Source organism: Chiloscyllium plagiosum, unplaced genomic scaffold (genome assembly GCF_037043375.1).
Source record: "Chiloscyllium plagiosum isolate Xiang-an unplaced genomic scaffold, Cpla_swu_hap1 HiC_scaffold_35, whole genome shotgun sequence".
Lineage (NCBI taxonomy): Eukaryota > Metazoa > Chordata > Chondrichthyes > Orectolobiformes > Hemiscylliidae > Chiloscyllium > Chiloscyllium plagiosum.
In genome coordinates this window covers 32,116,573-32,136,133 of record NW_028270173.1, presented here as the reverse complement: position 1 = coordinate 32,136,133, position 19,561 = coordinate 32,116,573, and the positions used below count along the sequence as shown (strand labels likewise).

Genomic DNA, 19,561 nt, shown 5'->3' with positions numbered 1-19,561 from the left:
GCAAAAAGGGGACATGAGATAGCTTTGGCAAATAGAATTAAGGAGAATCCAAAGGGCTTTTACAAATATATTCAGGACGAAAGGGCAACTAGGGAGAGAATAGGGCCCCTCAAAGATCCGCAAGGTGGCCTTTGTGTGGAGCCACAGACAATGGGGGAGATACTAAATGAATATTTTGCTTCAGTATTTACTGTGGAAAAGGATATGGAAGATATAGACTGTAGAGAAATAGATGGTGACATCTTGCAAAATGTCCAGATTACAAAGGAGGAAGTGCTGGATGTCTTGAAACAGTTAAAAGTGGATAAATGCCCAGGATCTGATCAGGTGTACCCGAGAACTTTGTGGGAAGTTAGAGAAGTGATTGCTGGGCCTCTTGCTGAGATATTTGTATCATCGATAGTCACAGGTGAGGTGCTGGAAGACTAGAGGTTGGCAAGGGTTTAAGAAGGGTGGTAAAGACAAGCCAGGGAACTATAGACCGGTGAGCCTGACCTCGGTGGTGGGCAAGTTGTTGGAGGGAATCCTGAGGGACAGGATGTACATGTATTTGGAAAGGCAAGGACTGATTCGGGATAGTCAACATGGCTTTGTGCTTGGGAAATCATGGCTCACAAACTTGATTGAGTTTTTTGAAGAAGTAACAAAGAAGATTGATGAGGGCAGAGCGGTAGATGCATCTATATGGACTTCAGTGAGGCGTTCGACAAGGTTCCCCATGGGAGACTGATTAGCAAGGTTAGATCTCATGGAATACAGGGAGAACTAGCCATTTGGGTACAGAACTGGCTCAAAAGTAGAAGACAGAGGGTGGTGGTGGAGGGTTGTTTTTCAGACTGGAGGCCTGTGGCCAATGGAATGCCACATGGATCGGTGCTGGGCCCTCTACTTTTTGTCATTTACATAAATTATTTGGATGCGAGCATAAGAGGTACAATTAGTAAGTTTGCAGCTGACACCAAAATTGGACAGCAAAGTGGGTTACCTCAGATTACAACAGGATCTGGACCAGATGGGCCAATGGGCTGAAAAGTGGCAGATAAATGCAAGGTGCTGCATTTTGGGAAGGCAAATCTTAGCAGGACTTATACACCTAATGGTAAGGTCCTAGGGAGTGTTGCTGAACAAAGAGACCTTGGAGTGCAGGTTCATAGCTCCTTGGAACTGGAGTCGCAGTAGATAGGATAGTGAAGAAGGCGTTTGGTATGCTTTCCTTTATTGGTCAGAGTATTGAGTACAGGAGTTGGGAGGTCATATTGTGGCTGTACAGGACATTGGTAAGGCCACTGTTGGAATATTGCGTGCAATTCTGGTCTCCTTCCTATCGGAAAGATGTTGTGAAACTTGAAAGGGTTCAGAAAAGATTTACAAGGATGTTGCCAGGGTTAGAGGATCTGAGCTACAGGGAGAGGCTGAACAGGCTGGGGCTGTTTTCCCTGGAGCGTCGGAGGCTGAGGGGTGACCTTATAGAGGTTTACAAAATTATGAGGGGCATGGATAGAGTAAATAGACAAAGTCTTTTCCCTGGTGTCGGGAGTCCAGAACTAGAGGGCATAGGGTGAGAGGGGAAAGATATAAAAGAGACCTAAGGGGCAACTTTTTCACGCAGAGGGTGGTACGTGTATGGAATGAGCTGCCAGAGGATGTGGTGGAGGCTGGTACAGTTGCAACATTAAGGAGGCATTTGGATGGGTATATGAATAGGAAGGGATTGGAGGATTATTGGCCAAGTGCAAATCAAAGCAGGACTTATCCACTTAATGTAATGTCCTGGTGAGTATTGCTGAACAAAGAGACCTTGGCGTGCAGGTTCATAGCTCCTTGAAAGTGGAATCGTAGGTAGATAGGATAGTGACGAAGGCATTTGGTATGCTTTCCTTTATTGGTCAGAGCATTTGAGTACAGGAGTTAGGAGGTCATGTTGTGGCTCTACAGGACATTGGTTAGGCCACTGTTAGAATATTGTGTCCATTTCTGGTCTCCCTGCTATAGGAAGAATGTTGTGAAACTTGAAAGGGTTCAGAAAAGATTTACAAGGATGTTGCCAGGGTTGGAGGGTTTGAGCTACAGGGAGAAAGTTTGTGAGAAGTTTTGTAGCTCGGGTGCTCGTTGTTGTGGTTCTGTTCGCCGAGCTGGGAATTTGTGTTGCAGACATTAGTCCCCTGTCTAGGTGACATCCTCAGTGCTTGGGAGCCTCCTGTGAAGCGCTTCTGTGATGTTTCCTCCGGCATTTATAGTGATAACCACTGCAAATGCTGGAGGAAACATCACAGAAGTGCTTCACAGGAGGCTCCCAAGCACTGAGGATGTCACCTAGACAGGGGACGAAACGTCTGCAACACAAATTCCCAGCTTGGTGAACAGAACCACAACAACTACAGGGAAAGGCTGAACAGGCTGGGGCTGTTTTCCCTGGAGTGTCGGAGGCTGAGGGGTGACCTTATAAAGGTTTACGAAATTATGAGGGGAATGGATAGCGTAAATAGACAAGGTCTTTTCCATGGGGTGGGGGAGTCCAGAACTAGAGGACATAGGTTTAGAGTGAGAGGGGAAAAATATAAAAGGGACCTCAGGGACAACTTTTTAACGCAGAGGGATGTCTATATGGAATGAGCTACCAGAGGAAGTGGTGGAGGCTGGTACAATTGCAACATTTAAAAGGCTTCTGAATGGTATATGAATAGGAAGGGTTTAGAGGGATATAGACAAAGTGCTGGCAAGTGGGATGAGATTAATTTAGGATATCTGGTCAGCATGGATGAGTTGAACTGAAGGGTCATCTCTATGATTCTAAATGTCTCTCTGGTTCGGGTTGACATGGTTTAACTGTGGGAGGCTAGTTAGTGATGGGGAAATAGCCAAGATTAACGTTGGACCATTGACCACAGTTGTCATGTATCAATTGCTTTCACCTTTTTTATTTCTGGTCTAAAATTAGTGGTTGGAAATGAACCTCCGGTCCAAATATGACACTGAAGTTGGAGGGAAAATGTGACCACTTCAGCCAATTGCCAGGGAGTGGAAAGGAGACAGTGGTTAGGGAACAGAATTTGTACCACGAATCCAAACACACTTCAGCCTTTCCAATACTAAATTGAAGGAGATTTCTCGGCATCCAGTACTGGGTTTTGAGTAAGTTGCTTCATAATCTAATGTGGAAGACTGCCGTCGGCCAAAATGTGTAAGCGGGAGACGTGCTTTCGCATGAGCTCACTCCGGAAAATCTTATGGATCAGAAATAGGAGAGAGCCAAGAGTTGTTGTATAAGGGTGCAATAGTCTGAAAGGGTTAATAACGTGCCTTAAACACCACCCACAATAATCATCGTCAAAGAGTGTGGTGCTGGAAAAGCACAGCCGGTCAGGCAGCATCCGAGGAGCAGGAGAACCGACGTTTCAGGCATAAGCCCTTCATCACCCAAAACGTTGACTCTCCAGCTCCTCGGATGCTGCCTGACTGGCTGTGCTTTTCCAGCGCCCCCCCACACTTGCCAACTCTGACCTTCAGTATCTCACTTTCTCACACAATAATCATGTTGTGTGGGTGCGGGGGGGGGGGGGGGGGGTTAAGGAGAGCTTGGAATCTGGCCATCTGGCTGTTCCTCATAGACAAATCCTTTCCCTTGATGTAACTTGGACAAAGTTGCTACCGTGAAATAAATTATTTTTTTGTTCAAGACAAGAGGTTTCTCTCATTAGATTAGAACATGGTTTTCCTTCGCTGTGCTGGATCAAGCAAGCTCCTGCCAGGTAAGGGATGAGGTCAGTAAATCAACTCAAATACAATGAGTGAAGTGTCTTAACTCCAAACAAAAGAAAAGTGTGGATGCAGCAAAACCTCCCAATTATTAAAATGTTCATCGGTTATTTCATAAGGCAGCTCATGAAACCATTCTGAGTCACCACAATTAAAGTCAAAACAGTGAAGCATAGCACCCTCTAGAGTTAAAAATTACACAACACCAAGTTATAGACCAACAGGTTTAATTGGAAGCACTAGCTTTCAGAGCGACGCTCCTTCATCAGGTGGTTGTGGAGAATAAGATTGTAAGACACAGAATTTATAGCAAAAGTTTACAGTGTGATGTAACTGAAACTATACATTGAAAAGCACCTTGTGTCTACGCGAGAAGTATGTGGGATGAGGGCGCGTAGGGAACTCTGAAGGACTGGATCCAAAGTCCTGATCAATGTTAACCTCCAGTGTTAACATCCAGTGACCAGGAATATAATGGTAAGAGCATGTCACTGACAGGAAATTCTGTGGTGAATTTCAACACCTTTCTGATCTGCTTTAATTATTGACACATGCACCGAGATACAGTGAAAAGTGCTAACCAGACAAATCGTACCTTACATGCGTATGTCAGGGTTATAGGACAGGATGCAGAATACAGCACTACAGAATGTGTGGAGAAAGATCATCTCTAATATATAAAAGGGGTGATAGATATTGGACATACGTCAGAAGTAGTGTCTTTACTCAGAGTAGTAGTAGGGGTGTAGGACACACTGCCTGCAACAGTAGTAGACTCGCCAGCTTTAAGGGCATTGAAATGGTCATCAGGATAGGCATATGGATGAGAATGGACTAGTGTAGGTTAGATGGGCTTCAGATTGGTCAGCGCAACATTGAGGGCCTATACTGTGCTGTAATGCTCTATGTTCTGTAAAGGTCTGATACAGGTACATTGTCAGTAATTCTGAGACTTACAATTGATATTTATAAGATTGTAGGAGCGATTATAAAAGATGTGAGGGGATGATCTGCTGAGGAAAGCTCACAAAGAGTCGTCACGCTCTGGCGCCATCTTGGAAATCCGTTTGTGAGGCACAAGTCAGATAGAACTGTGCTATGTCAGGCATGAGGTGGGGGTGAACTTGCAAGCCAGCTATTGAGAGCACTTTGAGGTGTTTCCCTATGTTAAAGAAGCAATGGAAATGCAGGTTGTCAGCACAAAACATACAAACGCTAGCAATTCATTCACAGGCTGTTATTAATAAGTGGCATGATGGAAATCTGACTTTGAAAATACACAGTGGAGTCAAAGTCTGGTGGCACACATTGACCTATGCAAGAAGGCCGATGAAGGAAACGAGACCAGAGAGAGGAAAGGGTGGGGGGAGTAAAGGAAACAGGGAGAGGTGGAGAGGGGGGGACAGTGAGAAAGAGACACAGGAACTGTACTGGTGGACAGTCAGTGTGGAGTCATACAGCATGGAAACAGACCCTTCAGCCCAACCCATCCATGCCAACCTTAATCCCAAACTAAACCAGTCCCGCCTGCCTGCTCCTGGCCCATATCCCTCCAAACATTTCTTATTCATGGACTTATCTGAATGGCTTTTCAATGTTGTAACTGTACCTGCATCCATACTTCCTCAGAAAGTTTATTCCACACACTAACCACTGGCTGTATAAAAATGTTGCCCTCATGTCTTTTTTTAAATCTGTATCTCCTTTCACTTTCAAAATATGCCCCCTGATCTGGAACATCCCCACCCTAAGGAAGAGGCCCCTGCCATTCACCTTATGTGTACCCCTAATGATTTTATAAAGTCATAGAGATGTACGGCAAGGAAACAGACCCTTCGGTCCAACTAATCCATGCTGACCAGATATCCCGATCTAATCTTGTCCCACCTGCCAGCACCCGGCCCATATCCCTCCAAACCCTTCCTATTCATATACCCATCCAAATGCCTCTTAAGTGTTGCAATTGTACCAACCTCCACCACATCCTCTGGCAGCTCATTCCATACACGCACCACCCTCTGCGTGAAAAAGTTGCCCCTTAGGTCTCTTTTATATCTTTCCCCTCTCACCCTAAACCTATACCCTCTAATTATGGACTCCCCCACTCCAGGTAAAAAAAAATTGTCTACTTATCCTATCCATGCCCCTCATGATTTTATAAACCTCAATAAGGTCACCCCTCAACCTCTGATGCTCCAGGGAAAACAGCCCCAGCCTATTCAGCCTCTCCCTATAGCTCAAAACCTCCAGCCCTGGCAACATCCTTGTAAATCTTTTCTGAGCCCTTTCAAGTTAAGGTCACCTCTCAACCTCCTATACTCCAATGACCAGCTTTCAGACTGCAAAAATAAATCCTCAGAACGTGGCTTTGAAGGAAAATGAGCAAAGGAATTAGCAACACCTTGAACAGCTTTCCTTGAGCGCTTCCTGGGGACTGAGAGGATGGGTTCAGATTCTGAATACCCACAAGAAGCAGTAGGAGGAGGAGGAGCAGAGTAAAGTGAATTTACAGCAGGCTCGAGCTGGGGAGGGCATTTCCCGTCTGAATTCCTCAGGTACCGAAGCAGTCCCTGCCCAAATGCAACAGGTTCTGGACAACAACCTGGTTTGAGTTGACACTCACGGTACACAAGTGCCAGCTAATGACCATTTCCAACAATAATCCAACCAGCATCCCTTGACATTCAATGGTATCACCACCACTGAATTCCCTCACTATCAACGCCGTGGGGATTACCGTTGACCATAAACTGAACTGGATGAGGCGTTTCAAAACGATTGGCATGAGGTCAGGTCAGAGGCCAGGAATCCCCCGATGACTAACTCACCTCCTGACTCCCCAAAGCCTATCCACCATCTACAAGGCACAAGTCAGGAGGGTGATGGAATACTCCCCACTTGCCCTGGATGGGGGCAGCTTCAACAACACTCAAGAAGCTCGACACCATCCAGGACAAAGCAGCCCCCACTTGATTGGCACCACATCCACCCACTCCCTCCATCAACTCCATCAATGATGCTCATTAGCAGCAGTGTGTACCCTCTACGAGATGCACTGTAGAAATTCATCAAAAATCCTTAGAACACACCTTCCAAACCCATGACCACTGCTATTACTTGAGGTGGCACGGTGGCTCAGTGGTTAGCATTGCTGCCTAACAGCAGCACAAAGACCCAGGTTCGATTCCAGCCTCAGGCGACTGTGTGGAGTTTGCACATTCTCCCCGTGTCTGCGTGGGTTTCCACTGGATCCTCCAGTGATGTGCTGGTTAGGTTGGATTGGCCATAGGAAATTACCCAGAGTGTGCAGGCTGGGTGGGTTAGCCATGGGGAAATGCAGGGTTTGGTGCATTGCGGGGGTTCTAGGCCTGGGTGGGATGCTCTTCAGAGGGTCACTGTGGACTCGATGGGCCAGATGACCTCTTTCTACAGTGTAGGGATTCAATTAGAAGGATCAAGGGCAGCAGATACAAGGGAACTCCATCATGTTCAGATTCCCCTCCAAACTAGATTAGATTAGATTACTTACAGTGTGGAAACAGGCCCTTCAGCCCAACAAGTCGACACCGCCCCGCCGAAGCGCAACCCACCCATACCCCTACATTTACCCCTTACCTAACACCACGGGCAATTTAGCATGGCCAATTCACCTGACCTGCACATCTTTGGATTGTGGGAGGAAACCGGAGCACCCGGAGGAAACCCACGCAGACACAGGGAGAACGTGCAAACTCCACACAGTCAGTCGCCTGAGGCGGGAAATGAACCCTGGTCTCTGGCACTGTGAGGCAGCAGTGCTAACCACTGTGCCACCGTGCCGCCCACCACAGGCCTGACTTGGAAATACATTGTTGTTCCTCCAGTATCAACTGGGTCAAATTCTCCCAGATAGCATTCTGGGTCTAACTATAGCACATGGGTTTTAGCGGCTCCCACCACCACCACCACCTTCTCAAGGGCAAAACAATTCCCCCTCATGTCTTTTTTAAAAATCTCTCTCCTCTCACCTTAAAAGTGCACCCTCTAGTTTTGAAATCCCCCATCCCAGGGAAAAGACACCCTCCATTAACATTATCCATAACCCTCATGATTTTATAAACCTCTATAAGGTCACCGCACAACCTCCTACAGTCCAGTGAAAAAAGTACGAGCTTTATTTTAGACCTCGCACCTTACATTCCCGGCAACATCCTGGTAAATCTCTTCTGAATCCTCTCCAGCTTAATCGCATCCTTCTTATAACTGGGCAAAGGTGGGAGGGACGAGTGGGTGGCTGGGGTCTGTACTTTATGAACTGATTTATGTAATTGGACTGTCTTATGTACTTGTCGTTGTTACTGTTTTGTGGTGTTCGAAAGTGGAATTTGAGGTTTGTCCTCATTTCCCTGAAAACTGGTTGAACAGTAGGGATTGGGGCCTGGCTTTGCCACTCCGTTGTAAAATTGCGGTTCTTTTGTACATAGCTGTTAATGTTAATGGTTTTGTAAACTGTATTGTTTAATAAAATTTAAAAAAAAAACAAATAGGTAAAAAAAAAACTAGGCGACCAGAACTGGACACAGCTCTCCAGAGGGGCCTCACCAACATCCTGTACAACCTCAACAGGACATTCCAACTCCGATACTCAAAGGTCTGAGCAATGGAGATGTGTGCTAAATGCCTTCTTCACCAGCCTGTCTATACGTTGCTGTTTCTGGGATCTTGCTGTTGGTGCACTGCCCCTCCCCACAACCCTTCCTACACTGTCACGGTGAGCACGAATGAATTCAGTGACTGTAAAACATTCCGGAAGCTCTCACATTAAACAGCCTCGATCTGACATACGCTCGAACAGCATTTAGGCCGTTTCGGGGAATGAATGGGGACAAGGGAAGGAAGACTGAGAAAGACAGAGAGACCTGAGTGCAGCATAATTGCAGAATAAAGTGGGAGTTCTCGGCAGACAGGTGAGGATTAAATGAAAGTTTGGAGGCGGTCGTTATGGCCGATTGCCTGTCCCTCTTTCACAGCTTCGTCCGAGCTTGGGTGTCTCTGGAGGAGCATGCAGTATCTACCAACTCACTTGAGCTGTTCAGGTAGAGGTGGGCGCCACAGGGAGTAGAGTGCTTTATTTCGCCCCCAACTCTATTTTGATTTAATCCCTACCCTTCCCTTCAGTTTTTTGATCACGCAGTATTGCCCTTTGATGTGAAGGGCACTGCTTGTCACTGGCCACCCGGGTGTTTCCTTTCGTCCTGGTGGTGGGAATTGAATAAAGATTCGTACTGAAAATGTGTTGCTGGAAAAGCGCAGCAGGTCAGGCAGCATCCAGGGAACAGGAGAATCGACGTTTCGGGCATAAGCCCTTCTTCAGGAATGAGCCCTGAAGAAGGGCTTATGCCCGAAACGTCGATTCTCCTGTTCCCTGGATGCTGCCTGACCTGCTGCGCTTTTCCAGCAACACATTTTCAGCTCTGATCTCCAGCATCTGCAGACCTCACGTTCTCCATAAAGATTCGTACACCTTGTGTCTTTCATTGTGTCTCACACCTGCACACACATGACATGGGTGCGGGGGAGAATATAAGCACGATCGCAGGCAGGTGGCCATTTTGAGGTTCAGTCAGCTGGGGCAGCCATTCTCTCCACTCCATCCACCACGGATGAAGAGCTCCATGGATGGGGTCAGATTGAAGATTCAGTTCTCATCAGAGAGAAGGAAGGCTAAGAGGAGACCAGAAGTTGTTTTCAAAATCAGGAATAGGCTCTTTGGAGTAAGGAGGGAGAAACTGTTTTAGATTTGAAGTGTGGTACAAAAGGAGCAAATGTAATGATACAAATCTGTTTACTCCTTTGGTACTGACTGAGGGTCTGAAGCCAACTGGGACACCCAGTCTAATTGTTGACAAGACCACATGGTGGTTCCCTTAGATTTTATAGGGGAAGTGGTGGCCCACTGGTATTATCAGTGGACTGGGGACCTGGGTTCAAATCCCACCCCAGCAGCTGATGGAATTTAGACCCTAATAATGACTAGTGATTGTCAGGGAAAAACTCACCTCCTTTAGGAAAGGAAACTGCTATCCTTATCCAAGTCTGACTGAAGGCCCACAGCAATGTGTTTGACTTCTTAACTGCCCTCTGGGCAATTAGGAATGCGCAATAAATGCTGACCTGCGAGTAAATAAAAGATCTCTCTTTAGTTGGGTTGAAGGGTAGGTGGTTGAGGTCATGTGTTTTTTTTTACGAACTAGAAAGAATGCTGAAACGATTTACAAGAATGCTTCAATTACAAGGAGAGGTTGGAGAGGCTGGGACTTTTTGTTCTCCCCTGGAGAGTCGGAGCCTGAGGGGTGACCATAAGGAGATCCGTAAAGTCACGAGAGGCACAGATAAGGGTAGACAGCCGACAGCTTTTCCCTAGGGTAGAGGAGTCTGAAACTAGAGAGCATAGGGTTAAGGTGAGAGGGGAGAGATACAAATGGGTCCAGGGGGGCAATCTATTTTACACCCCAGAGTGGCGGAACGGGCTGCCAGGGGGCAGTGGTGGAGGTGGGTGCAACGTCATCATGGTACATGGATGGAATAGGTACCAAATGCAGGCAAATGGCCATGTTTGGCCGAAGGGCATGCTTCTCTGTGAGGTTGCGCATTCTTTCAGTCTGATGCCACAGAGTTGTTCTGTAAGCTCCTCACTTGCGCGCGCCTCCCCCAGATGTTCGGTAAAGGTGTGGGCCACAAGTGTCCTCGCATGATTCTGGGCACAGCGCTCCAATCGTCAAAAATGTAAAATCAAGGTCAATGATGTGACAATGAGTGATCCCCAACTTCCAAGACATCTCCCTTCCACCTAGCTAGCGTCAGCAAGACAACTTGGTGCTTTGAGCAAGAGAACAGCTTGATTTAATTTCGTGGCTGATATTTTAACAAAAATAGACTCCAACTGTGATTAATTAATTGAAGCTTTCCATTTCAGCGTGCAACCAGTAACACGCAAAACATTTGCTCGTTCTTCCTCATAAAAGATTTACAAGGTTGTGGCCAGGGTTGGAGGGTTTGAGCTATAGGGTGAGGCTGAATAGGCTGGGGCTGTTTTCCCTGCAACGTCGGAGGCTGAGGGGGGACCTTATAGAGGTTTATAAAATCATGAGGGGCATGGATAGGATAAACAGACAAGGTCTCTTCCCTCGGGTGGGAGAGTCCAGAACTAGACGGCATAGGTTTAGGGTGAGAGGGGAAAGATATAAAAGGGGACCTGAGGGTCAACTTTTTCACACAGAGGGTGGTGCGTGTGTGGAATGAGCTGCCAGGGGAAGTGGTGGAGGCTGGTACAATTGCAACATTTAAAAGGCATCTGGATGGATATATGAATAGGAAGGGTTTGGAGGGATATGGGCCGGGTGCTGGCAGGTGGGACTAGATTGGGTTGGAATATCTGTTCAGAATGGACGGGTTGGACCGAGGGGTCTGTTTCCGTGCTGTACATCTCCATGACTCTGAGACTGTAAGAGAGCAGCGAATGCGTCACTTGCTCAGTGGCAGGCACAATGCCCAGCAGTCAGACGACATCGCGGATGATAGGAAATTCGGCAGCGGCTGTTTGTATTCAGCGTCATCACCTTCACTGGAAACAACTTTCTTTCAGGATAATCCTCCAGTGAATTTGGGGTCAATGTTCCAGTGGAACATTGGATTTGCGCCGTGGAAAATGTACCGTGACCCCCACCCCCCAGCAGGAAGTGGGTGTCAGTGACAGGCAGAAGGTAATATACTTTTCCCACAGCATATTGGGTGCCAGGCTGCCTATTTGGTACCCTCAACATAATGGGTAAGGGTCTGTAGGGTGCGTTGAAAGCTAATAATATACACCGCATAATAAGCCAGTTTTGTTAGTGTCAGCAGCCTGTCTTTATTGAGGGTGTAAAAGGTGAGAAAAGGAGGGAAGGCTACTATCTTCATCATGCATGGGGGGGGGGGGCACAGTATCACCCCATCACATTAATGCCCAGGGTAGTACCCCCTTCCTCCCCCTTGGGCTGCCACAGTAGCTCAGGGGTGGTTAGCGCTGCTGCCTCACGGCGCTCGGGACCCAGGTTCGATTCCAGCCTTGGGCGACTGCCTGTGTGGATTTTGCAGGTTCTCCCCTGTGTCTGCGTGGGTTTGCTCCCTCTGTCCAAATATGGGCAGTTAGGACTGGCCCACGCCACATTGTCCCGTAGTGTCCGGAGATATGCAGGTTAGGTGGGTTAGCTATGGGGAAATGCAGTGTTACAGAGATGGGTGTGGGTGGGATGCTCTTCGGATGGGGGTGTGGTGTTGGTCGGTATGGACGTGATGGGCCGAGTGGCCTTCTTTCACACCATAGGGTTTGTATGATTATGGGCAATGTAAACCATCAAAAGGTAGGGAGAGCAGAAATGGACTAAGTCAAGATGGAATTAAAGCACTGTCTTCCCCCCCACCCCAGACAGTGCCCACCTCTTAGCAGCAATGGATGCAATCGCTGTTTACATGGTTACAGTAATAAAGGAGCATCTCATTAACTTGGGTTGACAGGCAGCACTGGGATAACACCAGTCTCTCGAGCTGCAGACAGATTACAGCCACTCCTGTAGGATAAAGGGCAACATTTACGCCGCGTCTCTAATCGCCCTCAAGATGGCCTCCTTCACCAGCTGCCCCGCCCCCCCGGCAGCCCTTCTCCATGGTGACTGGGTCAACCGCGTCACTGACTGGCTTTTACCGAGGACAGTGGAGACTCCCCCCACGTTGCTGTGGGGTCTGCAGTCATACGTAGCCCCAGAACAGCAGAGTTGCCTTCCTTCCAGGGTGTTAGTGAATCCAAACTCAGTGATCTTTACAACAATTTGGGAATTTTAAGGTCGCTGCTGAGGCCAATTGTCCAAACCAGATCAAATAATTCAATTTATTAATTTTAAATTCCATCAGCCATTGCAAGGGGGTTTCGATCACTAAAGTGCACCATTACCACGACTCCACCAACCCATTCAGTGCTTTTATAGGCACTTTTAACTGAACCGAGACAAGGAAACTGAACTTCTCCACCCCTCCTTTAACACAATGTTATGGACCATAGCAGAACTGCCCAAAGTATATCTTAGGGATAGTCTTGAACTTACTTTTATACATTTTAAAATGCAAGTGTAAGCTGTTTAGATTCCCTCCAGTGTGAAATCAGGCCCTTTGGCCCAACAAGTCCACACCGACCCCCCCAAAGAGTAACCCACCCAGATCTATTTCCCTCTGACTAATGCATCTAACACTATGGGCAATTTAGCATGACCAATTCACCTGACCTTCACATCTTTGGACTGTGGGAGAAAACTGGAGCACCCGGAGGAAACCCACGCAGACACGGGGAGAATGTGCAAACTCCACACAGACAGTTGCCCGAGGTGGGAATCAAACCTGTGTCCCTGGCACTGAGAGGTAGCAGTGCTAACCACTGAGCCACCGTACCACCCCAGGCAGTATCCCATAAACACACCCTTGGAAATTTAGCAACACCAGTATGATTCTCACATGCTGGGTTTCTCCAGTCCACTAGAAAGAAGCAAACTGCCCTTTGCAATTCTTAGGATGAACCCTGTCTGTCTAAGAGTTCACTCCTGCACCAGTCAGCTCAAGTTTTCAGCTTGAGCCAGAGAAAACCTACTCAAACAATTGAAAGCCAAACTAAAGACTACTGGGTCTGGGTGTGACTGACTCCACGCCCTCATGGATCTTTTGTTTTACCTGATATATTTTTTTTAAAAATCACCCAGGGTAGATCGTGCAGCTGTTTCCCAACTTCCTGTGAAGGAGACATTTCAGCATCACTGTGACCCCACCCCTCTGCAACAGAAACAGCACAGGACACATCTCTTACGGGATAACAGGTATCACATCGCACCCCCCCAACTTTAAAAAAAAATACAAATGCAGGCTACATTTTCAAAGCCTTTAGTATCATACTATTAATACTCAACATGATATATGCACATTGTACTAACTCTAAGAATGTACACATTTGATAATAGAGGGATCTTGACGTCCATGTACACAGATCTCTGAAAGTTGCCACCCAGGTAAATAGTGCTGTGAAGAAGGCATATGGCGTACTGGCTTTTATTGGTAGAGGAATTGAGTTCCGGAGCCCTGAGGTCATGTTGCAGACTCTGGTGTGGCTGTATCTGGAGTATTGTGTGCAGTTTTGGTCGCCATACTATAGGAAGGATGTGGAGGCACTGGAACGGGTGCAGAGGAGGTTTACCAGGATGTTGCCTGGTATGGTAGGAAGATCGTATGAGGAAAGGCTGATTCTTTACTCAGCGAGTCGTGAGTTCATGGAATGCCCTGCCAGTAGCAGTGGTGGACTCTCCCTCTTTATGGGCATTTAAACGGGCATTGGATAGGCATATGGAGGATAGTGGGTTAGTGTAGGTTAGGTGGGCTTGGATCGGCGCAACATCGGGGGCCAAACGGCCTGTACTGCGCTGTATTTTTCTATGTTCTACGTTCCATTTTAATCAGTTTCTTCCGTCCCCTCAAAGTCATGACAACGCATTGGCAATTATATTCTTCTGACCTTGCCCGTGTATAATTTTCAAATTAAATGGCTGTAACAATAAACTGGTATCGATATCCTTGCAAATTTCCCAGAAATGTTTCAGGGATTATACATGATCATCTCAGGTACACTACTGGCAAGGTAAATGATGGAGCTGTTGCAATGACCAACACCAAACCCAAGAAGTCTCTTTCTCAAACGGTGGAACATTTCTTTTGACGCACTTTCAGGAGAAATACCCAATAGGTCTTTCTGTAGTCTTGTGGCTGTCTTGAAACAGTATAGCACCGACACACATACATACACACGCATTCAGAGCTGCTTGAATGGCTTGGGAGGGGTTAACATCAGGGCAGTGGTGAACACAGCTTTCAGGTTGTCAAATGCTTTCTGACATCCTTCCATCCACTGAAATTTTCTGCACGTCTTCGATGGGTCAGTCAGTGGAAGAACCACACTGCTAAATTTTGGTACAAATTGAATTGTACCTGCTCAGTCCCAGAAATCATAGCACTTGCCTTCTCGACGGTGTGCGTAACTCCCCAGTAACCTTGGTTTTTCACACCCTGTGGGGCCATCTGTCCATTTCTAAGGGTATGGCGTGAGAATGTGACTTGAGCTTTTACGAACTCATTCTTGGCCAGGTTTATCACCAAGCCCTCCTCCTGAAATCAACTGAACAATTTTGCTAGATGGTAGAAATGCTCCTGACTGAAAATCACCAGGTCAATGGACACCACACAGCTGGCTAGTTCAGAAATGACCTTATTAGTTAGTCTTTGACATATGGTCTTTGACATTAGTCTTTGCACCAATCAACCACACCACCCTGTGGCCCAACATTTCAACTCCCCCTCTCCATGCAGAGGACATGGAGGTCCTGGGCCTCCTTCACCGCCGCTACCTCACCACCAGACGCCTGGAGGAAGAACGCCTCATCTTCCGCCTCGGAACACTTCAACCCCAGGGCATCAATGTGGACTTCAACAGTTCCCTCATATCCCCTTCCCCCACCTCACCCTAGTTCTAAACTTCCAGCTCAGCACTGTCCCCACGACTTGTCCTACCTGCCTACCTTCTTTTCCACCTATCCACTCCACCCTCCTCCTTGACCTATCACCTTCATCCCCTCCCCCACTCACCTATTGTACTCTATGCTACTTTCTCCCCACCCCCACCGTCCTCTATCTTATCTTTTCACCCTTCAGGCTCTCTGCCTTTATTCCTGAAGGGCTTTTGCCCGAAACGTCGATTTTACTGCTCCTCGGATGCTGCCTGAACTGCTGTGCTCTTCCAGCACCACTAATTCAGACTCTGGTTTCCAGCATCTGCAGTCATTGTTTTTACCTAGTCTTTGACATATGGCTAGTGCTTCCTTCTCACCAAACGGCACAACTTTAAACTGGGACAGCCCACTCAGTGCCACAAAAGCCGAGTTTTCCTTTGCTCTTTCGGATAACAAGTACCTGCCAGCATCCTCTGACAAGGTCCAACTTGACAACACAAGTTGCTTGTCCCACCTTCTCAATACAGGCTCCCAAACGTGGAGTGAGGGGAGAGGAGAGACACGGGGAGACAGGAGAGACGGGGAGGCAGGAGAGCGGAGAAAAGCTCTCGCGTTATACTCAGATCTGAAAAGGTAAAAGCCACGCACTTTCAAGGCAACACCACATGCAGAAATAAATGTCATAACAGCACTGAGTTCATCTGTTTCACTCAGCACTTGCTGTTACAACTGAACAGAGAAACAGGAAAAGAAAAATGAAATAGAGTCATGGAGCTGTACAGCATAGAAACAGACCCTTTGGTCCAACCTGTCCATGCCGACCAGATATCCCAACCCAATCTAGTCCCACCTGTCAGCACCTGGCCCATAGCCCTCCAATCCCTTCCTATTCATATACCCATCCAAATGCCTCTTAAATGTTGCAATTGTACCAGCCTCCACCACATTCTCTGGCAGCTCATTCCATACACATACCATCCTCTGTGTGAAAATGTTGCCCCTTAGGTCTCTTTTATGTTTTTCCTCTCTCACCCTAAACCTATGCCCTCTAGTTCTGGACTCCCCGACCCCAGAGAAAAAACTATTTATCCTATCCATGTCCCTCAATTTTATAAACCTCTATAAGGTCACCCCTCAGCCTCCGACACTCCAGGGAAAACAGCTCCAGCCTGTTCAGCCTCTCCCTATAGCTCAATGAGCAGGTTTAATTTCAAATTGTCTGACGGATGAGCTGATATAAAAGTGATGGAAGGAATGTTCAATAGTCGTTGGTCAGATTGCTTCTAGTAAAAACAATGACTGCAGATGCTGGAAACCAGAGTCTAGATGAGTGGTGCTGGAAAAGCACAGCAGTTCAGGCAGCATCCGAGGAGCAGTGGATCAACATTTCGGGCAAAAGCCCTTCATCAGGAACACTGCTTCTGGTACAAACTGATTTAAAAAAAAACACTTAATCGTACGAATTAACACCCAGGATATCAGGCAGGGAGTTTAAATTATCCACAGTCAAATAGTTCTAAATGGACACTTTGGTTGTAGTCAGGACTGAGAGGTTAAGGCAATAGATTCAAGACCCTCTGTTATCTCTCCACATGAGAGAGAGGGTGCTGGGCACAATCCCAGATGTGTGAGAATATGCCATGGCACATCGGGAGACAGCAATTGGGGTTCAAGTCCCACTCTGGGATGGGAGGCAGCACTGGGACCAGCCTCCTAGAGGCACATCCTGTGGTTCAGTCAGTAGCTGCCGTGTCTCTGACCGAGACAAGGCTCTGGCTTCGAGTTACCGTCCAGGACGTGAGAGCACAGTTCACAAAAGTTGGCAGTCTGCTGGAAAATCTTTCCAACTCTTCACGCAGTTCTCGAGGGGTTTAAGTTAAGAAAGAATACATTAAAAATAAAACACAAAGAGCGAGGGTACAAAGAGACACGACCGAGGTCAGATGGGGAAAGTATGGTTAGTGTCTAAGCTGCCGGGTTGGTTCTCGGTGGTGACCAGTGCACCTGATCCCACAGGAATCACATCAAGCAGGACCAGGCTGTAGGGTTAGGAGTCAGACTGTTAGTGTCAGTCCACTCCGGGTGAACATCACAGACAAAAGCAGGCGAGCAAGAAACGGGCGTCTGACGTCCGGCACACATGATGCTAAGTCAGACATGGCCAAGTACTGGAAAGTGGTTCGGTGCTGCTTTCTGACTGGCACCTCCGCTGAGGTATTTCTGTGCCCATTCGGACTGTCCACCTTCGCCGCGGCTCAGTGCTCAGTCCTCCGGCGTGACGGGAGTGATTTTCAGCGGCTCCTGGGACCGCCAAGGGCAGAAGAACGGAAAGATCTCCTCCCCCTCCTCTTCCAAGTGGGTCTGGAAGGCGTACAGCTGGGTTTTGGTCTCTGCGTCGTGGAAGGAGACCAGCGCTTCCTTCAGGTTGAGGAAAACCCCTACCCGGGCGGGCTTCCTGTCGAGGGTCAGCTCCACGTTCTTCACCTTGTACTTCTCCCAGTAGCGCCCCATGACCCAGTACCCGTTCTCCTCAGACAGCTCGACGCGGCCCTTCCTCTGTGCCGACGCCCGTGCTACGCCCAGGTCCCAGTTGTTGGAGTCGCCCACCTCCACCTCCCAGTAGTGTGCCCCCGCCCGAAAGCCTTCGCTGGCCACGACGAAAGGGTACCGCTCGAAGCGCTTGGGGTTCTCGGTCACGTTGCGCCAGCCCCCGCCATCCTTGACCGACAGGCGATCCGGCGAGACTTCCAGGTGCCCGTTGGCCGTCTCGGGGTCCAGGGTGACTGAAACTGCAGCAAGAAACGTTACCGAGGTCAATCCACCCCAATGCCCCTCCCCACCCTGCCCAACCAACATAAATAAAAACCCCAACTCCAAGCAAGACGCCCCCCCCCCACCCCACCACCGCCATCTTCCCGCGCCAGGGAGACAAGGATTGGGGCAACGGGAGGGCGATTCGGCCCATTGTGTCCGCTCCTACCCCCCCCCACCCTCAGAACAATCAAGAGCTGATCGTAGGCTACACTCCCAATGCCCCTCCCCCATTTTCCCCTCAATTCCTCCTCCTCCAAAAAAACAAAAAAAGGCAATCCCGCCTTTGCACCCCCAAACACATTCCGTGATGGAGCATCCGCGACCCTCTGGGATTGGGATTTCCGCGAGATCGTATCCCCTGGGGATATGGCAGGGGGGGGGGCGGGAGGAGGAACGTTGTCAGCAGGGACTGGTGACAATGGCTTTGGCCAGGCTGATATGTATCTCAGGCCAATTTACCGCTCACCAGGAAGTGGGTGTCGGACAAGCGTAGTCTGATTGGTCAGCGGCACGGTGGCTCAGTGGTTAGCACCAGTGCCAGGGACCCGGGTTCGATTCCAGTCTCGGGTGACTCTCTGTGTGGAGCTTGGATATTCTCCTCACGGCTGCGTAGGGTTTCTCCGGATGCTGTGGCTCCTCCTTCAGTCCACAAAGACGTCATAGAATTCCTACAGGCCCTTCAGCCCAACAAGTCCACACCGACCCTACGAAGGCTATCCCATCCAAACCCATTCCCCTATTACTCTTCATTTACCCCCTGACTAATGCACCTAACTTACACGGTGGGTTGGCCGTGGGACAATTGCCCTGTAGTGACCAGGGATGTGCGGGCTTAGGTGGGTGGCACGGTAGCACAGTGGTTAGCATTGCTGCCTCACAGCGTCAGAGACCCGGGTTCAATTCCCGCCTCAGGCGACTGACTGTGTGGAGTTTGCACGTTCTCCCCGTGTCTGCGTGGGTTTCCTCCGGGTGCTCCGGTTTCCTCCCATAGTCCAAAGATGTGCAGGTCAGGTGAATTGGCCATGCTAAATTGCCCGTAGTGTTAGGTATAGGGGTAAATGTAGGGGTATGGGTGGGTTTCGCTTCGGCAGGTCGGTGTGGACTTGTTGAGCTGAAGGGCCTGTTTCCACACTGTAATCTAATCTAATCTAATCTAATCTACACATCCCTGGACACTATGGGACAATTTAGCATGGCCAATCCACCCTAACCTGCACAGCTTTGGACTGTGGGAGGAAACCGGAGCACCCGGAGGAAACCCACGCAGACACAGGGAGAATGTGCAAACTCCATACAGACAGACAGTCACCCAAGGCTGGATCGAACCTGGGTCCCTGAGGCAGCAGGGCTAACCACTGAGCCACTATGATGTGTAGGTTAAGGTGGGTTGGCCGTGGGAAATTGCCCTGTAGTGACCAGGGATGTGCGGGTTTAGG

General features: G+C 48.4%; 1 protein-coding gene and 1 long non-coding RNA gene across 7 annotated transcripts in view; both read right to left on the bottom strand.

Moving 5' to 3' along the window:
• Positions 1–4,284: 4,284 nt before the first annotated feature.
• The window catches only part of LOC148140619 (uncharacterized), a 72,870-nt gene continuing 57,593 nt past the window's right edge, over positions 4,285–19,561 (bottom strand). The window contains exon 2 of the long non-coding RNA XR_015753067.1: positions 4,285–7,371. This is a non-coding gene — a long non-coding RNA (uncharacterized LOC148140619). The remainder of the gene's footprint in view (positions 7,372–19,561) is intronic.
• LOC122541332 (butyrophilin subfamily 1 member A1-like) overlaps positions 13,683–19,561 on the bottom strand; it is a 40,768-nt gene continuing 34,889 nt past the window's right edge. For all 6 annotated transcript variants that reach the window (XM_087979471.1, XM_087979469.1, XM_087979472.1 and 3 more), the window contains one exon: positions 13,683–18,100. In XM_087979471.1, the coding sequence (XP_087835597.1) occupies positions 17,574–18,100 (527 nt within the window). In that variant the 3' untranslated portion in view covers positions 13,683–17,573. The remainder of the gene's footprint in view (positions 18,101–19,561) is intronic.